The sequence below is a fragment of the Scomber japonicus genome, chromosome 8 (assembly GCF_027409825.1).
Source record: "Scomber japonicus isolate fScoJap1 chromosome 8, fScoJap1.pri, whole genome shotgun sequence".
Taxonomy (NCBI): domain Eukaryota; kingdom Metazoa; phylum Chordata; class Actinopteri; order Scombriformes; family Scombridae; genus Scomber; species Scomber japonicus.
In genome coordinates this window covers 19862477-19889053 of record NC_070585.1, presented here as the reverse complement: position 1 = coordinate 19889053, position 26577 = coordinate 19862477, and the positions used below count along the sequence as shown (strand labels likewise).

The 26577-nt window shown below is 39.0% G+C and overlaps 2 protein-coding genes across 2 annotated transcripts in view; one reads left to right on the top strand and one right to left on the bottom strand.

Moving 5' to 3' along the window:
- Positions 1-291: 291 nt before the first annotated feature.
- On the bottom strand, positions 292-9350 carry tex11 (testis expressed 11). The gene is made up of 29 exons (XM_053324030.1): positions 9323-9350; positions 8579-8691; positions 8078-8162; positions 7861-7940; positions 7711-7791; positions 7510-7629; positions 7199-7279; positions 7023-7108; positions 6862-6919; positions 6658-6753; positions 6467-6548; positions 6140-6218; positions 5886-6037; positions 5651-5736; positions 5018-5155; positions 4805-4907; positions 4580-4704; positions 3901-3986; positions 3611-3664; positions 3493-3533; positions 3307-3384; positions 3134-3204; positions 2407-2520; positions 2117-2189; positions 1846-1995; positions 1631-1739; positions 1403-1523; positions 596-763; positions 292-363 (listed from the first exon to the last, which is right to left on the bottom strand). The coding sequence occupies exons 1-29, from the start codon at positions 9348-9350 to the stop codon at positions 292-294; spliced, it is 2730 nt and encodes a 909-aa protein (XP_053180005.1).
- A 9905-nt stretch (positions 9351-19255) lies between these two features.
- The window catches only part of kdrl (kinase insert domain receptor like), a 42697-nt gene continuing 35375 nt past the window's right edge, over positions 19256-26577 (top strand). The window contains 2 exon segments of the mRNA XM_053324411.1: positions 19256-19768; positions 26151-26244. Coding sequence (XP_053180386.1) covers positions 19705-19768; positions 26151-26244 — 158 coding nt within the window. The 5' untranslated portion in view covers positions 19256-19704.

Sequence of the window (26577 nt, the reverse complement as noted above, 5' to 3'; positions counted from 1 at the left end):
CAGTTATACAGAAAATTAAGCATTTATTTAATGGACAATTGTGGGAGTGGAGTGACATGCAACAGAAGTCCCTGACTTGAATTGAACTGGGAATGTATGCAATGTATGTTTCAACCACTAGGCTACTGGGACACCAAACACCAGATTTTTAATATTTAACAATTTATCAAACGCTGGATGAACATTGAACCACAACTACAGTAACTGCAACAAAGTGAAGGACCTGAGTCAATATAATGACATAATGTCTTTCAACACTAGTCTGACAACAGCTGACCTGTCCCAGTTTGGTTATTCTTCCATTATGAGGTTCCTCTTGGCTTTGTCCAACCTGTCCAAGATTTCACTGTAGAGACTGGACATCTGTGGGTAACAACCAAGTATTAAACTTTAAAACGTCTCCACTCTCAAAGGTTTGCAATGATGCCTATATGCCTGTATGTCAGAATAAGACCTGGGTATATGCTTGGCTTAAAGCCTTCGTCACATTTGCCTAACTAGCAGGACGACAGAGACTCTGTCACGCTCTATTGCTACAACCAACCCCGTCTGTTTCATTCTTCCCCTCTCTCTGCCCAGTGCCACTGTCCTCTACCTGCGTCTCGTAGCTCTCCTGCAGAGATCCCAGGTGGCGGACGAAGCTCATTGCTAGCCCACACCACTTCTCAGCCTCGGGGTACTGAGCCAGGCTGTACAGCAATATTCCTGTGTTCCAAGCTCGAGTCAACAACCACAGGATCTCCATCTCTGGGAAGTCATCCAGCTACAGAGAAGAGAAGAAAGTCAGTCAAAAGCCCATTTAATGGTGGCCACCTGGGTGACTCGTTGAAGTCAAATGTACAAAAGAAAATCTGGTTTTAGTGGGTTACGGCTGTAATAACAAGGCAACAACAACAACTTTAATCCAATCCTGTCCTACTGTATGTTAACCTTTACTAATGCTTGCTTGTAATGTTTAAACCAGACCATAAACAAACTCCCAAGGTCTATCATTTTAAAAGTTGAATTCGTTTTTCAGTCTACTTTTATCTTGGGCTTTCACTTTGATCCAAAGAATTCCACAGCTTTCGAGTAATCACTCAATATGAAAGGGGAAATATGCGCTGCCTCTAAAGCAGGGTAATGTCTCAATAATTTGATGCCTCTTTCAGAGCTGTAGCTCACCGGCAGTGTGATGATTTGTACAGCACATTAACATTCAAATTGGCAGGAAGGGGGTGGTGAATGGAAGCATCTGCTAATTGAAGTGCGGCTGAAAGCCCATTGATAAAAAGAGGCTTCTAGAACAGCAGGCAGGCATGGAGTGGAAGAGAGGGGGTTAGTTATGGCAGGGAGCCGTTCTGTTGGAGGGAACAGGGGGTGGGAGCCAAGCGATGGATGTGTGTGATTGGTGCTGACTCACTGCGGCTGCAATGATGGACAGGGCCTCCTCGTAGTAGCCCCACACCTCCTCTAGTACATGGGCCTCCACCTCTGACACACCGTTTGGAAGGGACAGTTTGATCAGGCTGTGAACACACTTGCTGAGGATGGGGACAGGAAAGAAACGTCAGAAACCCTTTCATCTTATGGGAATGGATCGTTAATGAAATGTCTGAGGTATTTTAATGCAGAGTAGTGATGGGCATGCCTGCAGTGCGCCAGGTCAGTCTGTGGTTGTTTCTTGTGCAGAGAGACAGCAACTCTCAAGGCCTTCTTACACAGCAGAGGAAAGTGGGCTGGAGGCTCCATGGCTAAAGCTACATATTGTAGAAAAGATGCCAGCATACTGGTCATACTGGTGTGTTTTTCTTTAAGCATGTCAACTAATATACGATCAACAATACAGCAATGTTTTTGTCTTACCTGCAATGGTCTCTAACACTTTGGTTTCAACATTTTCAAGCTCCAGGACAGACTCCAGTACCGTCTCAACCTTGGGGTCATTTAGTTTAGCACGAGCCTCAAACTCATACAACAGCAGAAGAGTGTCTGTTGGGTCCGCTGGGGAGCTTCCTATGAATTCATGTTTTATAAAAAAGCTAAATGTGTAATTGTTGTTTTATCAGGCTAGGGTGTGCAAATGAATAAAAATGACTGTAATTTATTAATACTCATTAGAGTAACAATACGGTACCTGATGCTTTCAGAGTTTTCCACACCTCCCAACAGATCTGAATATGCTCCAGAGCCTGAGTAAGCTCCTCAGTCTGTACACAAATGGAAGCAAAGCAATCATTTTGAACTCATCATCTCCATCTAGTGTTCAGTCCCTCACAAGGCAGAGGGATTAAAATAAGGCATCTACGTCAGCACCAGTGATGTGGACAGTCATGTCCCATCGCCACTGGTCTTGGTAAATTTCTATCCATGTTGATAAAGAGTGGGCTAAATGTGGGAGATGGGCAGTGAGAGTGGGTGGCACACCTGGGCAGAGTAAGGAGACTTCCTGCAGAGCTCCAAAGAGGCGGCAGCAGCCATTAGAAGACATGTCTTCTGGCCCATGAGCAGTGCACGATCAGGAGGGCACAGCTGGGAGAGCTACGTGTTCACAGAGATGCACACATGTATTAAATAGGAAGTAACCTGTCATAGTAGTAGTATATAGTATAGCATTTCTTATTTATTTCCATTTTGATAGTGTTAACCCAGAGGTAAGAAGAGCTGGTTAGTCCAAAACAAGAGCGATCTTGTGACTTGTGACATGAGGTTCTGTGATTTTGGAGCACAAGACAACTGGAACATTTGTGGTAGGGAAAGAATTCAAAACATTTTCTTCATTCAACAACTACTTTTGAAGTTCATCTCTTTCTCTGAAATACCTACTCAACATTCAACAGCAGAACCTTCAACAGGGCAGTTGCATGTAATAAAATCATGTACACTCAGTCAACATCTCCTGGAAAAATAAAGCTTAAAAATTGTTACTATGCATACTAGGTGTAATCACAGACATTCTGGCGAAGTTATGGTCAATAAGATGGTGGTAACTTTCAGGATGGGAGCACTGTGGATCACTGTGATTCTTTATCCTATACTGATGTTTATCTTTTTTATTGTGTTAAATCTCTGTTTAGGTTTTATTGATCTACACCCACATACTATACTGTAGGCATTGATTAAATAACTTGACAAAGCTAATAAGTGTACTTGCCTGGTAAGAGAGCATAAAGAAATCCCTCATTCTGTCAGGACTGCTCTCGCACTGCAGAGCCGAGTTCCAAGCTGTAACAAAGACAAACACACATATAGGAAGGTACTGCAAGATTTTAAGCGATAGCATACTATGTCAGATTGAAGTGACAAGGAGAGAAAGAATCTTAGTACCAATCTTCCTAAACCAGTTAGCTTCCTCTGTGCGTTTCTCAACAGTCATGCAAGATTGGTGTGAAACTTTCTGCAGAGCTGTAGTGATGGCAAACAAAACATTTGTTGGTTATGATGCACATCAGATATTGCAGTTCAGACCTTTCTCCCACAAATGCTTTTAACCCCTGCTGCATACGTACTCACCCATTTTAATATATGGAAGCAGGACATCCAGATTCACATTCCTACAAGGAGTGATATATTAAAAAGCAGCACAAGCAATATTAAGAAAAACACTCCTTATTAGGTACTTCCCCCTTACCTCATCTCATCACTGGATTTTTCTATTGTGGATAGCACAAGTCGAACCAAACACCTATAAAAAGATGAATGGAGAGACTGGTGTTGACCTCCTTTCTTTCACCTACTAACTGTATTATACAGAGACACACTTTCAGTGGAGAAGCCAGAGAATATAGGTCAGTGGATCATGAGGTGAATGAAAAACAAAAAATGATATTTTATTATAACAGATGTGATTATTCTGCTGGTATTTTGTTTATTTGTGTATTAAACTCTTCATTTGGATTGTGTATTCCAGTTCTCACAGACCTGAGAGCAGTCAGAACCTGAGCTTCATCTTTGGAGTTCTGACACAAACTCTCCAGTGCCTTCATGGCCGTGTCCTGCTGTTCATTCTACCACAGGGGAAGATCCTTATTAGCATTAATATCATTGCCATCATACACTAGATACATACACACATGGACAAAAGTAGTAACAATGGGATTCACACACATTTGCTATGAATAAGAATCTCTGTCTAGACCTTATGCTTACAAATTACTATGAAGTGTTTCTGATAGCCTGTGAAGGGTACATCCACTGACATTTTGTATAATTTGTAAATATCACAATTACGTGATATTATATCAATTTCATGTAACTTTTAAAAGGCGCACACCACCTCTGTACTTTTCATTTGTTTATGTGCTGTAAGCTTGGAGGTGGGAGACAGTCATGGCTACCTTTGAACCCAGCTAATTCTTTTTACCCAACAGTGAAGAGCTTTTCCTAGAAAGGTGCAACACGCCCAAAACATCTATACTATTCTCTCCAGATCCTGACCCCATGCAAACCTTAACCAAGCAGTATGAGTGTGCAGTGACAAGAACAGGTTCCTCACAGGTTACCCACCCACAAACACAGCTGGGAGCTATATCATCATATTTTCAAAACATTTCTAAGACTGGTGTACAGTCACATTCATGAGACTGGAGATGAGTCTTACCTCCAAAGCAATCTGAGCCGCCAGACTAAGGAGATTGGAAGCAGCATTCTCAGATACCAGCAGTTTGTCCTCACTGGCCATAGGACTCCTGGACAGAAGTCCCATAGCATTCACTGCCTCCACAGCTAGTGCAAATACATAACCTATTATAGTCTCATCACCACACTGAGAAGAAGATACTGAATTTTGTGTATATGCAGCACAAAACCTATGTTTTGTAGATACCTTTCTCCACATTGTTCTCCTGCACTGCAATCTTGTAAACACTGAACTGAGTGAAAATACTGTCAGGATCACATCTCTCTGCCTCTTTAATTGCTTCTTTTGCCTAATAAACACAAGTGTTTACACCGATGTAAACATGCATCACATATAGAAACAGTAAAAATGTATTGGCAAGATGTGTCAACCATTGCATTAGGGCTCAAATTGTCTTACCTTTTCTAGTTGCTTCAGTTGCAGGAAACAGGAAGCTCTGTTCCTCTGCAGTTTGGCCAAGTTAGAGTCCATCTGACCTGCCTTAAAGAAACTCAGGGAGTAGTTATACCACTGCAGAGCCTCAGAATAGTTTTTGGCCTTGGAAGAAAGATAGACATTATACAATTATACTTATTTATCCCCATATGGAAATAAATCATCTGTATTGAACCTATCCAAAGCATTTTTGAGCAGCAGGTAGCCACAGTGCAGTGATCAGGGACTCATTATAGAACTGAGGCCATAGTCTTCATCAAAGGCAATGGTAGGATTATTCCCAATAGAAAACAGAGGTAGGGTGCCCCAACCTGGACCCACAAACTTTTTTCTTTTCTTTTTTTGCATCTTTGCCTTTATTGAAGAGTGGGCAGTGAGGAGACAGACAGGAAAGGAGGGAGAGAGATGGGTTGAGGGTCCTTGGCTGAAATCGAACCAGGAGTGTTGCACTTATGGCTATCAGGGCAATGTCCACACAAGCCTTCTTGCTATGAGGTGACAGTGCTTACCACTGACCTGATCCACTGTACTGATAATTATACAAATATGCACAATATAATACATCTAGTGAATTTCAGAGTACTGTATTAGGCATACCTCAAAGTGTTTGGATGCTTTATCCCAAAGCATGACATGTAGACTTGTGAGGGCCTGTGGATTTAGTTGTTTACCTGTGTAGTGGCCTGAGTGGGTGTAAAAAAAAAAAAAAAAAAAGGTTATACTGAAACACAGCTATCTATAAAATACATCATACTTGTATTACTTTGAAGTGTACCATGAAATTTCTATTAAAATCAGACATATTCCAGACATGAGTCACTACATAAAGTACCAGTGATGATATCCTCTATTTTCTGTTTGCCCAGAAGCTCTTTGCCTCTCTGTAGCAGCAGCTCAATGTGCAAAACAAGAGCAGTTCCGAGGTCAGGGGACGACTCAAAGTGCTGACCCACGCGTTTTAAATACTCAAATGCCAGCACTTCTCTAAACAAAACATACATTACATTACATACATTATTCAAAGCTGAACAGTATATGTCTGGGCATTTTTATATGTTCATATGTGAGTCAGTTGAGAGTGTTTACCTGTCTTCAGACATGAGCAGTTTGACTGTGCTAAGACACACCTCAAGAGAAACCTCAGATTCCAGCATCTCATTAAGTCCTGAAAAGATATTATTATGATCTGCTTTTAAGTGTGCATAATACTAGAAAAAATATTGCACACACATTGGTAGCCATTTTTGGAGCTATTCTAATCACACTTTTTTCCAGTAGCTTCAGAGAATCAAACCAGTAACACTCTATTTTCAAGTGTCTACTTCTATAACCTCTAAGCCAAAGATGCCCCACTGCTGCCTAAGTTAATCAAGTCCTGAATAAATTATTCAAGGAGGTCTGGTAATAACTAACCTGCTCTGATATGATCATCTGAGGCCCGGCATCTCAGGAGTATTCTCATCTTTAAGTACCGCCCAGAGGCACTCACACATTCCTGTAAAATTGCAGTGTTACAAGGTACAGAGCATCTGAGATGTATTTTTTGTGCATGTGTCAAAACGCATGTATAAACTACATAGTGAAAATTATTTTTCATATCCCACCTTGTTTGCTAAGCTGACAGCATTAAGAGCCTTCTCATGAAACCTCTGACAGTCCCACTCAAAATAAACAGTGGCGAGGAGCCGCAAAGCCTTTGCCTAAAGAGATGAATATTGAAGACAATTGAAACAATATAGTTATTTCTAATTTGTACATATACAGTATACAACCCTGCTTCTGCCAAACTATGTACTACACTGTCTAACCTGGACTTCAGATCCAGGAGCATATTTCGCATTCAACTTCCCAATGTCATAGCTTTGGCTGAAATACAAACAAATTATATACTTATAACAAAATTATAACTTTTTCCCACAGAATTGTTTCTCTGCACTTTTCTGTTGAAATGAAACATCATAATATTTACCTCAACCAGAATGCACTGTCTTCAAACTTTTTCATGTTGTAAGTGTCTATTCCAAAGTTGTAGCACAAAAGGGAGAGGTACGCAGTCTGCATGATATGTAAAACACTGTAAGAAAAAATGTGAACATGCCCTCCTTTTCTAATAGCATTGTAAAATGTGAAATAAGCTTTCTTTACTTCTTTTGGTAGCCGCAGCAGCATGTCTTTACAGCGGTCCATACAGGCCACAGCCTCATGGTTATTCCCTTGACTTATGGCCTGAAAGAAGCTGATACTTTAATTTCATATTAAATATCATCAAAAAAATAAAATAAAATTCCTCATTAACAGAATAAGATTTTCCTCTCTCATTGTTTCTCAGTTTGCATTTTAGCTGTCTCACACTTCACACTGCAAGTCTGTCAGAATAGCACCTCCTCAGCTGCCAAATATCACAAGAACAAATATTCACGTTGAAGGTGTTGAACATCACATGTGCAACAACTCACCGATTCTGCCTGGTAGGAGAGAATTCGAAGCAGATCCTTCTCCACATCGCCTTTGGATGAGCCAATGTCAGCTGCAGAGTCACCTCTGGATGTTAGCTGGCTATAGAGGGTTTCCAGGCTCTAGAGATTTTGTACATGAAGACATTTGTACAGATCATATTTACACTTTCTCTTTATATTTGAGTGGGGTTTTTTCTTCACCTTGACAGCAAGCCTTAGGAAATTATCTGCCATCTGGAGATTTTTGCAGTCCAGCCAGGTTCTTCCTGTTTTGCTGGCCATCTGTAAAGAATAGACACTGACAAATAGAACTTGTCCTCCAGAAATGTTCAGCACTACAGTAAAGCTTACCAAGATCTGCTTGCGGATGATGCCCTCTGTTGGATTCTCAGGCTCACAGCAGTACAAAAGACTACATGCGACATGGCGCACTGTGAAGATGATGACCACATATCAATATGACATGACACTATCCTGACTATCCCAACTTGTATTCATACACAATGTTAATATTTTGGATGATGACATATTTATCATACTTTTTTTTTTTTTAATTGCATAAGTCTACCTTTGGCTTTCTGAGTTTTACTTATGGTGGTGCCCACATTCTTGGTTACTGCCCAGTTCCACAGCTGAATGGCACACTCCTCAAGCTGTAATATGAGTAGGAAAAATAAATATTAATACAAGATGCTATTTTCCCATCTTATAGGCCACATAGAGGTGACAAGTCACATTATCTTAGAAAAAACTACAAGGAAAATGGAAATAGTGGAGAAAACTGTGTATTTTTATTTTAAAAATGTTCCTGTTTTGAATACAACGTAAAACTTTCATTCATGTAAATTATGGTAGAACCAGACTGATGAGTTACATTAAACCTTTTCTAAGAAAGTGGGAAAGTATAAAAATGCTTGGTGGCATTACATAAGATATGAACTTCATTACAAAAGAAAGAACTGTGAAATTGAAGATTTCTGCTAATATATACATGTTTAAATGTTGTTTTCAATAAACAATACTGTGGGCTATAGTCAGACCTGTCACTCACTCTCACACTTGTATATACCTGTGGATCCAGTATTTTGAGGTGATCCTCTAGGCCAGACACTTCAGCGAAGATCTTCTCTATCACCTCATTGTAATCTGCCTGCTGTTTCTGCAGCAATTTATCTGTGAGGCCTGCATGTGAACAAAACAAAATCAAGACATGTTGACAAGTAATCCAAACAAATGATGTCTGAGATGGTACAGCACACATCAAAACATATCACTTCTATGACAGCAACCCTAATTTCACCATGGGAGAGAAAAAGGCCTTATCAAGAAGTATTATCTTTCCTGTTATAGGATTAACAATAGTGAAGTGAGTGGGGAAGTCAAATGTTTTGTACACATTCTTAATAACCAGTGCCAGTCCTAATGAATGTTTGAAGGTAATTTCAAAAGTCTTTGTTTAATTAGAATATAATCATTTTGATATTTGATTGATTAGCTAATTTTCTGTCACTTTGATTGCGACTTCATTCGGCCAGTTAATCATTGAGATGGAGTCAAAAAAGGTCTTGTTAACTGCTGTATGTATGAAATTGGCTACTGCTTTAAAACAATATAACAGGGATATATCTGAAAAAGTCAAAGCAAAGGTTAGCTTACATGAACAAGCTAAGCTAACGCTAGCTAATTAGCCTTAACTATTAGCAGTGGGAACAAATGATTGGAAGTTAGGTAACCCTTCGAACAAACTCTGTTGCCAAGGCGGCCTTAAAACAATGGTTGGTATTGGAAACGGTGGTAAATGGGAATTACTCACATTTCACAGTCGAAACAAATTGGTCCATGTTTCAGACGTTACCACTGAGAACACTGAGGCAATGGCTTGTCTTGACTACGAGATTGACCAGTAGCCTACTATTGTCGAATTTTAGTTGTTACAATATTTCTTGTATTAAGATAGAATCATGTGACAGATTTATTCCAAGTTGGTTTATACATTAGCTTTCATTAGCAGACAATAAAATAATAATAATACAAATAATAAGCTATGGCGTACATAAATATACACCGTGATGGTTACAAAAATATTATGGTTTTATTTTATTTTTATTTTTTCCTCGTGTAAAAACTGGCATATTTCACACAGGACATTTTGAATTGTTACACAGCTGCAGCTAATAAAATCAAACATGGCTGCATTGGTCCGTGTATCTTTTGGCCATCCGATTTTGTTTTCAGGAAAGAGCATTGGAAAACAAAAAACAAAGTGGTTATTTGATTTTCGTTTTAAAATACAATATTTTTTTTCTGGTCAAAAGGGGATGAGCTGAACTTTAAAAGAAATGGTTTTATTTTATTTTCATATTTAGAATAATTTAAAAAAAAAACAACAACAATGTCAAACAGAAACAAAATATGACCAGTTCATCATCAAGGCAAGAGCCTTTTCTTTTTTTAAAAAAAAGTCCTGTCCATGTGGGAAAAGTAGTTTAACACTAACGTGACAAACCCTCATATGTGTCTATCAAAGAGAAAGGCTGCAGGTGGCGCCAAATCACGAACAAAACAAAACATGCTTCCTAACCCAACAGGTCCCCACTGACTCACTAGAGCTGAAAAACAGCTGAGATAAACGAAATACAAAGCTTCCTGGATGCACTAATCTTACCTGTCGAAATAAAACATACTCTGACTAGACAGTCAAATTAATTTAACTTACTGCCCAGATCATGAAACCTCTAAATTAGTAGGCCACTGTAGACAAATTAACATTATTTTACACATACTGACAGGTGAACACAGGTGGAGGTCCAGGACCACCCCCCCAGTAACACGTCATCAGGAGGGATTCCCACCTAATGACTGTTCTACTGTTCTGCTATCTCTACTGTAGACATGATGATATAGGAGTTTCAGCATATGCTCTTAACTACACTGTGTGTGTACTTGACGAAGACATCCTGTCAGGAATTGAAGAGTTGACAGAAGTGACTGATGTTCTACTGCATCAACTGGGAACAAGGTTGGTTTGGTTCAAGTCTTACTATTGCAGATACTGGCCTTTATTGATTTGACTGTACTTTTTGAACTGTCTTTTTTATTTTTGCCCAAATTGCCCTAGTGATTTCAGTCAGTGCCCAAAAGCCAAACCAACATGTGGACTCAGCAAGACTGTGCACACAATCCCTGTTCTGTGGCTGAGGGATGAGAAAAGTTGTTGCCTTTCGGGGAAGTAGTTATGCACTTTATGTGTGCGTTCACAATCACATGGTTCCCTTTGGACATATCAGTTGGAGAAATAAGAAAGCATTTCATATCCTTCATCTATCAGATAAAATATGTTTAATGTTATTTATAATTTGCCATTTATACTACATGCTGATCGACCACATCTTGATGTACACTGAGGCCTGGATTATAACCATCATGTCCACAGGCCAGCAATGAAAAACAGGGATGGTATTTTGCTGTATGTTAAACCTAATTACCTTACTAAACCACTGTCTTACATGTATAAATTACAATTACAAATAGAAGTACTACAATAACTACTTTAAATTAAAAATGTCTGCAAGATCGAGCTTATGCTGCTGCATTTCCAAAGGATGACAGTTAGTTGCCAGACACGAGCCTGACATCTGGCTGATGACGAGGGGATGCCCAGAAACAGAGCGATGCATCCCTCAGACCCACGTTAGCTCGAGTTCATCTCTGGAGTTTCAGCCCTGACCACAGAGCATCATTTATAGCATATGCTGAAGTCAGCAGGAGACTTGGAACAGGTAAACTGACATATTTTACTGCAGCATCAAACCTCCACAAACCAGCAGGGCACCTACACCAGACTTTAGGAGCTGCATTGTAATAAACAGATCTGGATAAAATATTTCCTTCATGCAGAAAATATGACATTAAGACATTAATTCTTGTTTGCCTATGCTGCAAATTATTTTTTTTATCAATATTCCTGTAAATACAAGTAGATACATCATCATGCATGTTTGTGTAATCAGGCTACTAATTCCTAACCTGTTGTTGTTGTCCTGGACACCACAGGTGTCTCCAGCAGTCAACCAGAAAAGCAGCCATCCAATCAATCTGGCAAATGAAAAGATAACCTTGATTGAAGATGGACACTACTTTAACAGTGTATGTTAACAACTGGTCTGTGGCAGTCAGGTGGTAAGTATACAACCCCCCCCCCCCCCCCCAGATTCTGACTCTAGGAACAGTACTTTGGGTGTGGTGGTTAAAGGCATCAGGACCTTGACTGTAGCCCAGTCTTCTATGTGGGCTAGCCTCACTCATTCAACAGCCCATAGCGCACTACACATGACCAACCTGACAATCCAATCTGAAATCTGTACTTTCAACTATATAATTGTATTTATTATATTTGATACTTACTGAATATTAATCTTAATATTATCCTATATAAGTATAATACTAATAATAATAATATACTATTATCTTTAATACTTACTTTCAGACCCTAATACTTTTTTTACTTACTTCAACAGTAGTCCTATAACTTACCTAATAACTATTATACTTAACATTTACTGTTCAGAAAATACTTACTCTGTACTTACCTTGATGCCTTGAACACACATTTTAATGTACCTTTAGATCCACCATAATACTTACTTCAAAATAGACTGTAATACTCCTCCCCATTTAACCTACTAATGCTTAATAGAGGACATATTGTAAATTATGCCTATGTGTTTGTTATCTTTGAATTGGTAATTGCAGGTACTATAACAACACCACCACCACCTCCTGAGTGGCCCCTGTGCATCTCGTACTAAACCACTTTTTAACCACTTAACACACGCCCCTGTTTTTTATGCTGTTAGCCTAAACGACATGCCCAAGTTGTGAGCAGCACAGATCCCACATAGTTTGAGACTCAGAGATGTGTCTGGTATCATTGGAAAGGAAACACTCTCAGGATTCTTGTAAAAGTGTCTGTGTGATTCTGTGACTTACTGACAAAGAGTGGCAGAGGTTACAATGATGGGGTTGTTTACTCGCCCATAGGTTTGCCTTTACAATGACATGTGTACAGACATTCAGGGACCTCTCAGCAGGATATAGACACAATGAGGCTACAGCCACAGGTCTTGGCTTCATGCAGTCCAAATTTGGAGTCAAAAGACCAAAAAATGAATTTTTCAGAATTGTTTTTCAACAGGTATGTCCATGCGTTTTCCTTAGGTCCTTTTTGGAGACTCCAAATGGACACTTGGTTACCAAAGCTGTATAACCGCAATCAAACACCTATAACTTCACAACCCCTTTGCCTACAATCAAAATCTTGGTCTCTAATGAAAGCTGACGCCATATTATTATTATTATTAATATTATTATTATTATTACATATAACCATATTTTTTTGTTTGGCCATATCTATCTATCTATCTATCTGTTTATTTTGGTAGAAGTCATATGTTAAGTCGAAGAAGAACCAACCGTGTACCAAAATGCCGTGTGCGTAATGATATATGGTTCAACTCTTTTACGCACCGGGCGCACGCTGGTTACGCTTGGAGTTTGTTTATGGACAGCCAAACTAATAGCTTAGTGTCATACACCGTTGGAAACCTCTGACTATTGGCTAAAGGGTTATCAACTTCATTTCACCGAATATTTCCATAGGCTAGAACAGCAGTCAATCAAAGTCATGTCGTCATTGTTGTCGGTCACATGTCCTCATTGGCTTTGGAGACATGTACTGCCTAATCCTAAACACCGATTGGCTTGTGTGTGGTGTCGTCAGAAGCAGAAGAGGCTCACGGTCGTAAACATCTAGTCACGTGTACTCTGAGATGGACGTGCAGGTCAGGAAATGACGTAAACGGACCGTATATGATTTGTTATTTGTGTTATTACGTTACGTGTTGGACTAAATACATGTTGACATATTGAGGAAAATATTCCGGTTTTATGGAAACGGATTTCATATTTCACAAGAATGGATATTTGGCGAGCTGTACAGAAAGTGCTGAGTCATAAGATGATCGTTGTGGATAAAGGGAAGACTTTGAAGGTATGTAGGCATTATAGCTTTTCTCACTTAGCTGAGTGGCTAGCCGAGCTAATCGCTAATACTATTACGGCTGTGAGCAACCATATAAGTCGTGAGTGGTCTTGAATGAATCAGGACAATCTAAGCTTTCCAACGATGTACGGCATGAATATATATGTTTAAGGGTTGGTGTTTAAAACATTCAGAAGAACTTGTGGCTACCTCCTAACATCCGTCCCGTCCCGTAGACGGAACAGCGTGGTTAACTTCCAACAAGTGATTACTTTAGTTGTAAGGGCTGATTACCTTAGTGATACAGCTGATACAGTTTAATACTATTCAACTTAAATCTATCTTTATGTGACAATTAGCTACAGTTGCACTTTTAGAGGTTACTATAATATATTTGGGAGGTTTGACATATTGTTGTGCAGATACAAAAGAGGTATTTTATCACTTTGTCTTATATAACTGTAAATATCTGTTCCACATGTATTTCTATGTCAATATAGAAAGGTAAATATGATGATGGAGCTCTGTCATTTCTGATAACAAGGTGTTAGAGCTTAATTAAATTGAAAAATTACAAATCTATCCATGACTGAGCAAAGCTGTTATTTTGACTTGCCTGGCTGAGTTGATATATTGCTTTGGTTGATTTTGATAACTATCCTGAACCACCATCTGTTTTTGCACCCTGTTATTATAGTAGAATTACTCGATTACTTAACTTCAGTAACCTTAAAGTATGAGATGGAGAACAGAAGTCGTCGAACAGCCAACTGGGCCTGTTGCGACATCTTCAAACTGACCTTTTGCCTCTTCTGGTGTTTTCCTCATTTCACTCATGATACACACATCTCTGCCTCTTCATCATTATCATCATCGCCACATACTTTTAACACCTTCAGCGTCTTGAATAAAAACCCCAAACAGACCAGGGTCACCATGTTGCCTGTGTAATGAGTTGGCTTATTTGCACGAAACTGTACTGACAACAGAGCTCCTCTGTCTGCCATGTTTGTGTGTGGTGGTGTCTACCAGATAGCCTCTTGTAAACAACAGTTGAATTACTTGAATAAACAATACAAATACTAAATGACATATATTAGTTGTTGCCAGTAGTTACCAGTGCCAATCATGTCCACCTTGCTAAAAGTATTGTAGTCTAATACAACAGTCCTGCAGTAAATTCCCACTACATGAAGGTTATAATGTTTTTGTTGAAACTGTTTTCAAAGAGGCATTAAATCAACTACATGGTCATTTTGGTGGATGCTTGGAGCTGTTTGTGATAGTGCTGAACTATATTTCATTATACAGACAGGTGTTTTCTGTTATTTAGCCTCACCTCATTGATGTAATCCCTTTGTAATGGGGTGGACACACAATTAGAAATCCAAGTCCATATGTTGCAGTACATTTCAACAGTTGTACAATCTGGCCTTTAAAATTATTATACATTTGAAAAAACGCTGAAAAGGTTTAAACGAGAACATTCAACTTCATAAATGGAGGATATGTTGACAATTTAAAAATAGTAAAAGAGACAGACAGGAATGTTTTTTTAAACTTTATTGCGCTATTGTCTTGATGATGACATCCGGTCTCAGAATATGACAAAAATTGGTCCTTTCTTGTTTCTGTTTGCCAGTGATTTAATGATGTACTATTCTAAATATGAAAAGAAAACCATTTTTTAAAGTTCTGCTCATCCCTTTTTGACCAGAAAAAAGAAAAAAAAGGTTGTATTTCAATTTAATCTTTTTTATTTTAAAATGAAAATGACACTGCATGGTAAAGTGTCTATTTTGGTCAGTAATTACTAGGCTGACAGTGACAACATGGAACAGTGCAATCATTCATGTTATAAATTACACCTGTGCTTTTTTCCCCTCAAGTCAAAAGAACCAAAATCATAGGCTATTTTATTTATCTCTTCAAGATACTAAAGTTTCCTGTCTAAAAAGTGGAGTTAAGCTGACTTTTTGCATATAGTTTGCAGTGCCAAGCAAACAAAGCTGAAACATCTGTGGCTTAGCAATATAATATTTAGGTAGATTTCATTGTGCATGTAAAATTTGCACATCAGTACTTCTGGAAAGCAATAGCCTACCCAATTTTTATTCTACCATTTTACAATAGGCCTATTTAATAAAAGTAACCAGAGAGTTTGGTCAGCATGACTAAACCCTGAGACCTTTCCACTTCTTAAACAGCAGAGCATGAATGCACATTTACTCTTTATATCTAATCTGAGTGCTATGTTGTTCAGTTCTTCCTGTTCCAAAACAAGATTGTAAATTGTTCTCTAAACATGACATGTACTTGTACATATATTGAAATAATATATACATATATTTTATTGGATTACATTTTGAATAGATACAATTTTATTCCATATTACCTTTTTCCTTATTTTCAACATTGGAATGTGGTTCTTGTTGCAATGGTGGGGTGGGGACTTCAAACACAAAATGTATATATATCAAAAATTAATATGGTTTAGATCCTAAACTGTAGGACAGCTACTTACATGTCAAAGTTGATGCAGTGCAATGTTTTCCAGACTACAAGTTTTCCAGTGTAGACTCCTGTCCACAATACTGGCTTTAAAACACACAAATTATAATATTTTTGCTATGCTACAAATAGTTTTGTTGCATGGCTGCAATATTGTGGATTATAAATATTATTTTGCTAACCAACATTTGCTCCATAAAATTATATTCTTTTCCTCCAAAGCTACAGTATAAACTGTGGTGGTGTCTCCGCTCAAGACTGACTACAGTTATTTGATCAGCAGGGCACTCAGACAGTTCCCCTCCAGTCCTCTCCCTAAGAAAGACTTTATTTCTACTGGTTCATTTACCCAAGACTTTACTGTTGGGGCAAAGGGAAGAGTGCATGCTGTGCATGTGTGTGTGTGTTGAACCAGTTAGTCCCCCATTGTGTGTTTTGAACAGCAGAATCTAAAATAAAATGCTTTAAATCCACCCCTCTCAGCTAGCAACTTCCAGCAATTGTTCATCAGGAGACTTATCTGCTGCACTCTTGGCTCACTGGGAATGTCTCCTTGTAAAGACTTACAAATGAACACACGCTAAGAAAATTGTAGACATGGCAATGTCTTGCCAAACTTGTGCATTTAGTGGGCTTCTGTTGCTCTCTTCAAATGCATAAGTCTGTATGCTCTTTCCAGATGTGTCACCGATCAGACTTTTCAGACTTCAAATGACATGTATGCATTTTATCTTGAGCCTCTTTTAAAGTATAGTCAGTTTCACACCATGTTGATTTTACTCCTTAATCCACAAAATGAGAATGATGTTTTTATGTGGGGGGTTTTTCCACTGGACTGTGAATGAACAGTGATCAAACAAACAAAGTAGCTTTTCAACAGATAAGGTCTCTTCAAAAAAAAAAAAAAAAAAAACGTGAACAACAAATCATGCAGCAGAGAACTAATTTTCTCTTTTTTAGCATGCTCAAATGTGGACATTATTTTAGTGATTTCATGAAAATACATTAATTCAGTATACTGTAGCTACACAGTGAACTAAAACACTGATAATGTGTTGGGAATTCTTGAGCTGTGAGTGAAAATCACAGAAAGCCAGGGTTCTTGTCATTTTTCCATGTTCTGATCTGCCATATCACTGTTTTCCTGCTGCATGCATGGAAGAGTTGTTCTCATCACACTCCTCTACTTGTGCTGGACCTCACCCAGGAAGCATCACTCCAGATCATGTGCCCAAAGTAGTGGCTGTTAAGTCTTGATGTGGGCGGAAAGGTGAGGACAGGATGCTCTTATTTACAATACCTGCTACTGTGACCTACGGCAGCAAGTAATTGTTGAAGTAATAAAAAGAAAACAGTCTGCAGCACATCCAGACACTGCAGGGTAGTGCTGGACAAAAGAGGATTATTTACATTGATATAAAAAGCTGTGTATCCTGTTTCTAAAGTTAAAAATAAATCCAGCAAATATTTATTTTAAACACTCAGTCAGATTGATTCTACCTGATATCACAGTGATTGTTTACGTTTCCCTCTTTTTCCTCTTTAGACAAGATAACAGCTGTTACCTTTAACCTCAGTTACACAGTAATTTCATCAAAGTCATTTTATCAAACACTCAAAAGATCAGTTAAAAAAATGCAGGTTAATGATCCCATTTAATAATAATAATAATAATAATAATGATAATACTACATTTAATTTGTACCACAATGTTCATTCATAGTGAAACTCAAAGTTCTGCACAATTATAACTCAGAACACACCACATAGGCCTACATTAAATTCACATTGTAATTTAGGAATGTGAATACAGTTCAGTAAAGTCATGTTAATACTGATCAGACCTACAGATGGATGATGAATTGATTGATCTGTAGGAATGAACACCATTCTTCCTCATTTTGTGTTTTGATGATGGTGATGGAGAGCACTGTCTAACATATCAGTCCAAAATCTCTCATAGCTGTTCAATTTTGTACATATCTGGTGACCACTGGCGGTTTTTGCTATGGGCAAAGTGGGCAACCGCCCAGGGCGCAATCTACTTGGGGGCGCACGACGCTCTCAAAAAAAAAGAAGAAAAAAAAAAGATTGCGTCCTCAAAAAAAAAAAAATACCGCTCATTTCCACATCAAGTTGGTGCAGTGGGCGATGAGGCGCCCCTACTGTCACGTCAACTTGCTGCTGAGAGTCATGTAAACAGGTTGTGTGTGTGTCAGAAGATAAGGCAAAGGGGGGTTGTGTGTGTGTGCTAACTATATTTCATTTATTCACCTTATTTTTGTGTGGTGAAGGATTTGTGCAATTTACATTGGAGTACTACATATACTACATATCATTTATCTATCTTAATTTCTTTCTCTACTCTTAACTTTTGTATTTAATAACATATGTAATAAAATAACATAAATAGTTCAATATTGTGCTTGTGTTGGGGGGGGAGGGGGCGATGGTCGGTCCGCCCAGGGCGCAAAACTAGCCAGGACCGCCTCTGCTGGTGACTGTGAAGGACATAGCATATGATTCACACATTTCATACTCATCAGCATTGTCATCCTGGAAGAGACCACTCCCAACAGGACAGAAATGTTTGACAATAGGGTAAAGGTGATCACTCAGAACAACTTTGTATTGATTTGCAGTGACTCTTCCCTGTAAGGGGACAAGTGGACCAAAACCGTGCCAGCAAAATGCCCCCCACAGCATAACAGAGTCACCAGATCCCCTCACTGTTGGAGTCAAGTATTCAGAACTGTTTGTCAACCTTCTATACCTATATCACTCATTGATTATACCATAATTGAAACAATGTTTCAGGAAATACCATTTAGGTTAACTTCAGTTAGAGTGGGATTTTCCACTTTTCCACTATAGATAAGTGTAAATAAGTATAATAAGGGATTTTTATTGCATATTTTTTATTTTTAATGGTATCACTGTAACAATTCTAGTGACTGTTCATATAGTCCTGACTCTTAAAGGACAAAATGTGATTAAAGAATTATCATAGATAATTATTTCTCATATAGGCCTACTGTAGTGATCTCCTTCACGGTCGAAGGAGTTTGCCCCCCCCCCCCCCCCCCAAAAAAAAAGTGACGTTGCGTCCGTCCCCCGCGTCTCCATAAAACGTGCCTCACGCATGGACTGAGTGTGGCACAGAGGCAAAAGGGAGGAGAAATTGTCCAAGGCGCGCATGAAAGGCAGTGGCTGATTGATCCCGCTTTAGTGGGTTACACCGGTCACTAGTCAGAAACTGACATACGACTCAATTAACATCTTTTAACTCCTTCCATCAAATTATATTCATCTAACTTTTTTGATTTTCGAGCACCTGCCCTGAAGATACAGCCATACACCCGCTTGCTCTATACTTGATCGGGAGTTGGACCATCCAGCTGCGCAGGAGAGCTCCCCTGCGAGACGCGTCATGGGATCCGAGAGAATCACAGCCGCTTTCTGCATGTACACCTGAAGATTTTTGTTGGATTACGAAGCGCCTTTAAAAAAAGAAAAAAAGAAGAACTAATCGATTTACTGATATAAAGAAGATATTTTTTTCAGTCACCCGGACTTATTGCGTCTTCCAGGGACTCTATAACTTAATTTCTCACACACGTTTTGGATTTTGGTGAAGAGTTGACATGATGATACCATCCGACTGCCTCAAATTGGCTATCGTCTTGTGTTGCTCATCGCTCACAAACGGTAAGACGTCATTTATTTCTATGCCGATCAGTTTTTTACACGTAGTAGTTTTTTGTTTTTTGTTTTTTTTGGGGAGGGGGGGTTGCATTAAAGACCAGAGTTTTTACATCGCACAGTTTATCTATTAGATCAGTTTCAATGAATGTCTGAGTTTTTATCGTTTTCACGGGCAATTCATGTTACCAACCACTAGTTATTAGAAAACAAAGTAATGACATTTTTTGAAGAAAAAAAGGCTATAGCCTGTTAATGATACTCTTATTTCTCCTATTTTATATTAAATTGTAAGCGAGGCTTTCATTTCTTGGTAGTGTTTGTTTGACCTGAGCTTTATTGGCACATCTGAAATTGTATATAGATATCATAGTGGAATACCCTATTGCATGTTTTAGAATAATTATGTGTCAACAGGTTAAGACCTCATTGGACATGCAGTTCTAATTTAGGCCGCCAGAGGTAGTCTTGTCCTATTGTAAGTAGATGATTATTGCCAAGTTAATGAAATGTGAGGACTCTTGACAGGTATGTAAATGTATAGACTTTGTATTTATATGTGAGTGTAACTGAGTTTAATGAAATAATAATTTGTGCTGGATTAAGATGTGTTATGTTTTATTTGAGATATTACAAATCAGCCTCTGTCATACATTGTGAAAAAAATGTTTTGTTCTAGCAATTGTTATCACCGAGTAAAGAGGATTAAACATCTCGAGAGGAGAATGCATGTTTCTTCTGATGGCGCAATCAGCGTCATTGTCTCAGTGACACTCCACAAAACACAATGATAAAAGGTGGATGTTCCTCCACCTTGTGCCAGGTCTGATGTGCCACTGAGGTACACAGAAACCCTTCCTCACCATTTCCAAATAAACAGCCTATCCAAACAAAGGAAATACTGTTCACATCCACCCCCTGCCCCCACCTCAGACACATACACACACACACACACACACACACACACTTTCAGCCTATGTAGCTTTGTCTACAATGTTTTTAAGTAGATTTCCTTCACTGTCCACTCACAAAGCGTGGGAAAGACACAAGGAGGAAGCGGACATAGGGGAAAAGGCAGCCTGGAATTGTTCTGGCTAGTAAAGGTCACGGAAATGTGACATGCTACCTGAGCAAAGATTTCTTCCCGAATCTCCTTGTGCTAATATTGAGCTATGTCAGTCTCCAACGACAAAACAATAGCAGGGAGGAAAGGGCAGCATTGTTTCTGCACAGGAGTCAATGACTGGTAGAGCCATTAGGTTATTGATGGTACATCAAGCTTATCCTGGCAAGTAAAAAAAAAAAAGAAAAACAATTTGCCACTAAATTTAAAATTCAGATTGCATCCCGTCTGATTCTGCAGTGTCATGATACTAAAGTTATAGTTTGGATATAAATCAAAATTGCAATAATAAAGGCTTTGATCATTTTACTGAGACATATTTTGCTGGTTTTACATTTGCCCTCAAGTCTGCTTTGTGATAATAATATCAGTGATTCAGAGAAAAAAGCTATCCAAAAGGTAGTCTGGTAGTCATCTCATAATTTGTTAATATTTAACTTGTGTCTGCTTTTTATTGAGAAATGAGCACAGGTCAAGTGCATTGCTTCCGTGGCCTTTTGACACCAATTTAAGCGTCACGGCTCAGACTTACTGAGGGAACTTCTGTGCAGCTCTCTGCACTTTTGCTGCTCTGTGTTTGGGTCAAATACTTCTCACTTTACTGAACTGTATCTGTAAAATTTCACAGATGTTAATCCATATACAGGACGTTTACTAAAATCATTTGTTAGGCAAACCCAAAGTGGTTCAATATGTAGGTAGACATAATTTGAATTGGTGGTGTTTCATGGTTCAGACCAAATTCTGGGAAAACACATGAAGCAAAATTATGATTCAAGGAAGTAATGATTGAAGGGGCGACTTAATATAAAACTGGAAGCTGCCTTGTTTCTTGTTTGTAATAAAATTCCTTTTTCTTTTATTCTTCATGTTTTTCTTTATCAGTCTATACAGTATCAGTCAGCCATTCGTTTTTCTACAATCAGGACAGGAATTTCATTTGATGATGTCTTTCTAGCAGAAGTAGTGCATTATTTGTTTTGGAGTCATTCTTTCTTTCCTCCTTAGACACTTTAGATGAAATGAAAAATGGGAGTGATGAAAGGTCAGCCAAGTGCAGTTGGGGCTCATTGCTCACTGGCAGTATGTCCATGCAGGCAGCACAAGCGAAAACACGTTCACAAACACTCACCTGGACTGACAGACTTACTAGCACAGCTGAAAATGTTTCCTCACACAGGGATATTTAACTGTACAAATTGTTTTGTGTAACAGTTCTTATAGGATGAAAGAGGCATCTGGTCCAGCCTAGAAATATCCACTCTGAGCCAGCAATATATTTTCTTTAAATCCTGCATGAGATTTCAATTTCAAGGAGCTTCTGTCTGACTACTAGTCTTAATCGTACATTATGGAACAGGAATCTTTCAGGTTTACCACTTAAGAATCTCATGCAGGAGATTCCTGTTTGTTGGCTGCACTCAACTTTATATAACCTAGAATGGCCACCCATCATGGCCAGATGTTCCTTTATTTTGCTTTTTTTAAGGGGAGTCTGGGGCATTTTGCCTCCAAACCTCGAAAGGCTAATATACGGCTAATAAAAAAGGCACTCTCTCTAACTGTTGTCTTAACCTTGCTGTTGGCAAAGTGGAGGGGTTTCAGAAGGCGTCTATGAGGGAGAGTAGTCCAAGACACACAGACTCTGCAGCACAGCTAGGGTAGTAGTAGCTACACCTTATTTTGACAGGTAGACCCAAGTCTTGTCAAAGGTTTCAACTTTGTGTTGTAAATCTGCCACCAGTTTTGAGCCTCCTGTGAATTTGTCTCATAGTGTTTGTCTTGAAAATATCTACGCAAAGTCAACTTACTATGAAATGTCACTGGCATGAAACACTTTTGCAGCAGCATATAGATGCACTGCCACCTGAAGCAATTACACTGTGACAAGTGTAATTTCTTTAACATGCTAAACTCAGATGCATAGGACATACGGTAAAGCATCTAGTTTTGCTTTACTGTCCAGTTCCTTAACAGGCTTAAGAGTAGTAGCATATCCCTTTTAAAAGATCACTCACAACTAATCATTGAGAGAACATTTAAAAATCTGTATAGTGCAATGCTTCTCAAAGCTCAACAGATTGCATGCTGTCTCTGTGCACTAGCACAGGAAGCTCATCTCAATAGTTGCCAAAGATTAGCGACCATTCGCTACTGTGCTGCTCCTGGCGCCATGGTCACATCCTAGTGAAGATGACCCACCGCCAATGACCATTCACTCTTTTGTTAAACAGTAACTCACTCACTTTCCACCATTTCCATGTCCTTTGTTGTCACAGTACTATAATGAATAAAGTGGAATGGTTAAACAAAGAAGTCATCAATGCTGTATTGTTACTTTTACCTTGAAAATGCCAAAAAAAGATCTTCTCCGCCTAACTCTCAAGACATTCACGTTGTTTCATGGCACAACGGGAAGTTTGGGGAAATGAAATGCAACCTCTGCAAAAGAAATGGGAATTCCGCACATTATTCCCAAAACTTGAAGGGCTGTGACTTGGGGTTTCCGTCTGCGACGGCACAGTCATCTCTTACAGTAAAGTGTTTTTTTTATTACAGAGCATCAAGCACAAGGTATTGGCTACATGCTGCAACTGCTGCTGACATCTTGCCAGCAGTTAATGCCAACTCATAATGTCCTTCCTCTCTAGTCACAATTTCCCTCAGCTTCTTCTTGTTTTACATAACATTTGCGACTGTTACAGTTTATTTTATACTCAACCTCAAGTTGTTGTAATGCAGTGGTTGTACCAAAACAGATGGCTGAAAATCAATCCAGAATTGGTAGAAATTACATAATATTAATGTATAATTAATAGCAACACAAAAACCCCCACAACACTTATTCATCAGCCTTAAAAAAAACATTTGATGGAAGGTAAAAAATTAAGTTAGTCAGGTTAGGCTCAATAGTTTCAGATGCATTGCTGAACTTTTCACTGTCTCCAGCTTGGATTAATTTAAGAATTTTGTCATTGTTTGGCTCTTTCAGGCTAAATATTTAAATTTCATCTGGGCCACAAACTTTCAGAATAGTGTGTAGAGTAGATCTTGGAATCCAAAACTGTTTGAATTTTTAGTCTTTATTTCCTGACGGGTTGTGAACCTACCACAAATATTTTCCAAACACTATGTCCTGTGCCACTTCCTTTGTTCAATGCCAAGTGAGGACAAGGACATACTAATGTAATTCTGGTCTAATCTTAGTTAAATTGGCCCTGTATCAGTAATCTGTTTGATGCTGTGTGACTGGCTTGAAACCCATATGACTTAAGAACTGAACCAGGAGTCAATAGTCTTTCTCTCTACCCTCCACCCCCCACCCCCTCTCTGTTTGTTCCATGCCTGTCCTCTTCTTAATGGCTCCTAATGAGAACCAGCTTCAGGCCTCTTTGAACACAATAAGCACAATTTCTGGCATTTTTCAGGCAATCTGCTGGAGGAATGCAACACACAGCTGTTATGGGGGGTTAGGGGTGTCGGGACGCTTGCTGAGGTCAGCGTTGGGCAGGCACTGGGGCAGGTGGGAGTTTTGAGGGTGTGGGTGTAGAGAGACAACCGCGGGATGTTTTTTTTTTTTCTTTTAGTGGGCTGTTGGGGGCCCCTGCTGATTCATCCATCTGTAGTGTGTTACTGAGTAGAGTAGGGGAAAATTGGCTAGTTTTAAGAGATGAGCTGCCTGCCAGTGCAATTCAAGGTCAGGATGATGTTTTCAGTTTTGTTATTGGTGTTATGCAAGCAGACACCCACATTCATGTGTTGTATTTTTATCAAAGCATAAGCCAAACAACTGACTTGTTGAACATGCAGCAATTAGTCTTGCACACAAGACATAGTTCTTTTTGCCATTTGTAATTAAAAGGTCCCAGGGGTCAACTTCTGTTTGTTTCATTACTACAAAATTCTCATTACCAGCTATTCAATTACATGAACTGGCAGTCAGATGAGAGGCAAGACAAACACAAACTTTATGAGAACACTTCAAGGAAAATTGTGCCACTGCTAAGTAGAAATCAACAACAGATAGTTATTAACTTGTGAGTTGTAGATTCTGTCGTGGTGTATGATAGTCAGGAACTTTGATTTTGATCTTAATATCCAGCTGAAAGTATGTGGTATCACAGCATGAAAGAGTGTGAGCCACATCCCTTCCCCTCTGTATAACCTTGGACAATAAAACAATGATGTTATAATATTTTGTGAGGAAGTCGGTATTGAGTGCCACTGCCAACACTGGCACCGTCAGCTCATTCTTAGCACAACAGCTGTTCTGAATAATGGACAAATACTAGGCATATGTGTATGTGTGAGTGTGTGCTTTTCTGTCTGTCTGTCTGTCGGTGTGTGTATGTGTACTTGCATTTATAAATGCAGGTGTACTTGTGTACTGCATGTGTGTGGGTGTGTGTGCATTCATGTGTGCATATACATGTGTATCCATCAGTGAATGTGTCAGGATGTTAGCCTGGCAGCATGCTGTTGTGTAACTCTATTGTCTTTCTTTATTCTATCCTACAAGTAAAGGTTTCCCTGATGACAGACATATTTGGAGGGTCAACTCAATAAACTTGTTTTCTGACCACAATGACAAGCTGTTCAGGGAGCTCAGTGAAAAGTAGGAAATCACATACTGTATGGGACTGTGACACCTCCTGGACAGCAGGCAGAATCACAGTGTTTCCTATGTTGAACATTGTGAGAGGGACACCACACTAAATAGAGGCCATCTTTGAATTGAATGTATCGACCTCTTATTTTCCCCATAATAATGTAATTTAATTTAGAGTGCAAGGTCAACAGTAAATGAAACATTACTTGTTTCAAAAAGAGAGGAAGGGAGCAGCTGCTTTAGAGGAAATGCATGTGGACATGATGGACAACGCTCATTCTCTGATAACCTTTATGGCAAAGTGGTGCTGCTCCCTATGTTGATCATTTCTCTATTCTACCTTCTCTCTTTCTTTCTTCCTTTTTTCATACACATCGACACACACTGCTCATCCCAGATCGCAGTCCATTCCACAACCTTAAGTGCTCTCACAGTAAACAATCACTTGCATGGAGGCAGGAGCAGATCCAGAACAAATTGAACCTTCGAGCACAAGGGATTAAGTGGTTCACTGGGAGTCCCAACGATGTTTTCCATTCTCGTTTAGTGCTATAATGATAAACACCATTAAAGCAATGGTCTAAATGTGTATGTTTACTGGCCTTTCATCCCAAGTGCTCATTGTGTGTGTGCATGTGTCTTTTTGTATTCAACAGGACATTCGGAGAGAGAGCACCACTTGCCTAGAATTCAGCCCCCTGAGAATCCCATCATTCTTCATAAGGGCGATTCGCTAAACCTTATGTGCAGGTATGTAACACATCTTCCTGTGTCAGTGCCAAATGATATAACACAATATGTTGATACTGTCAGTGTTAAATGTAACATGTAGCCATTAATGTCAGTTCTCCATCAGTGTGACAAAGTAGCCATGTATTTTGCAGCAATCAAACAAGTTTATGACCCCAATTTTTCTTGCCTTTTCCTGATTGGTTATCAGAGGCCTGTCAGAAGGAGAGGAGTCCTCTAGGTAGCAATCTGTTTCTTTACTGTCACAACAACAAGAACATTTAGAGGCTTGTCTCATGCATTACATACTGTAATGGCTGAGGGGAAAATAGACAGCTGACCCTCCAGACACTT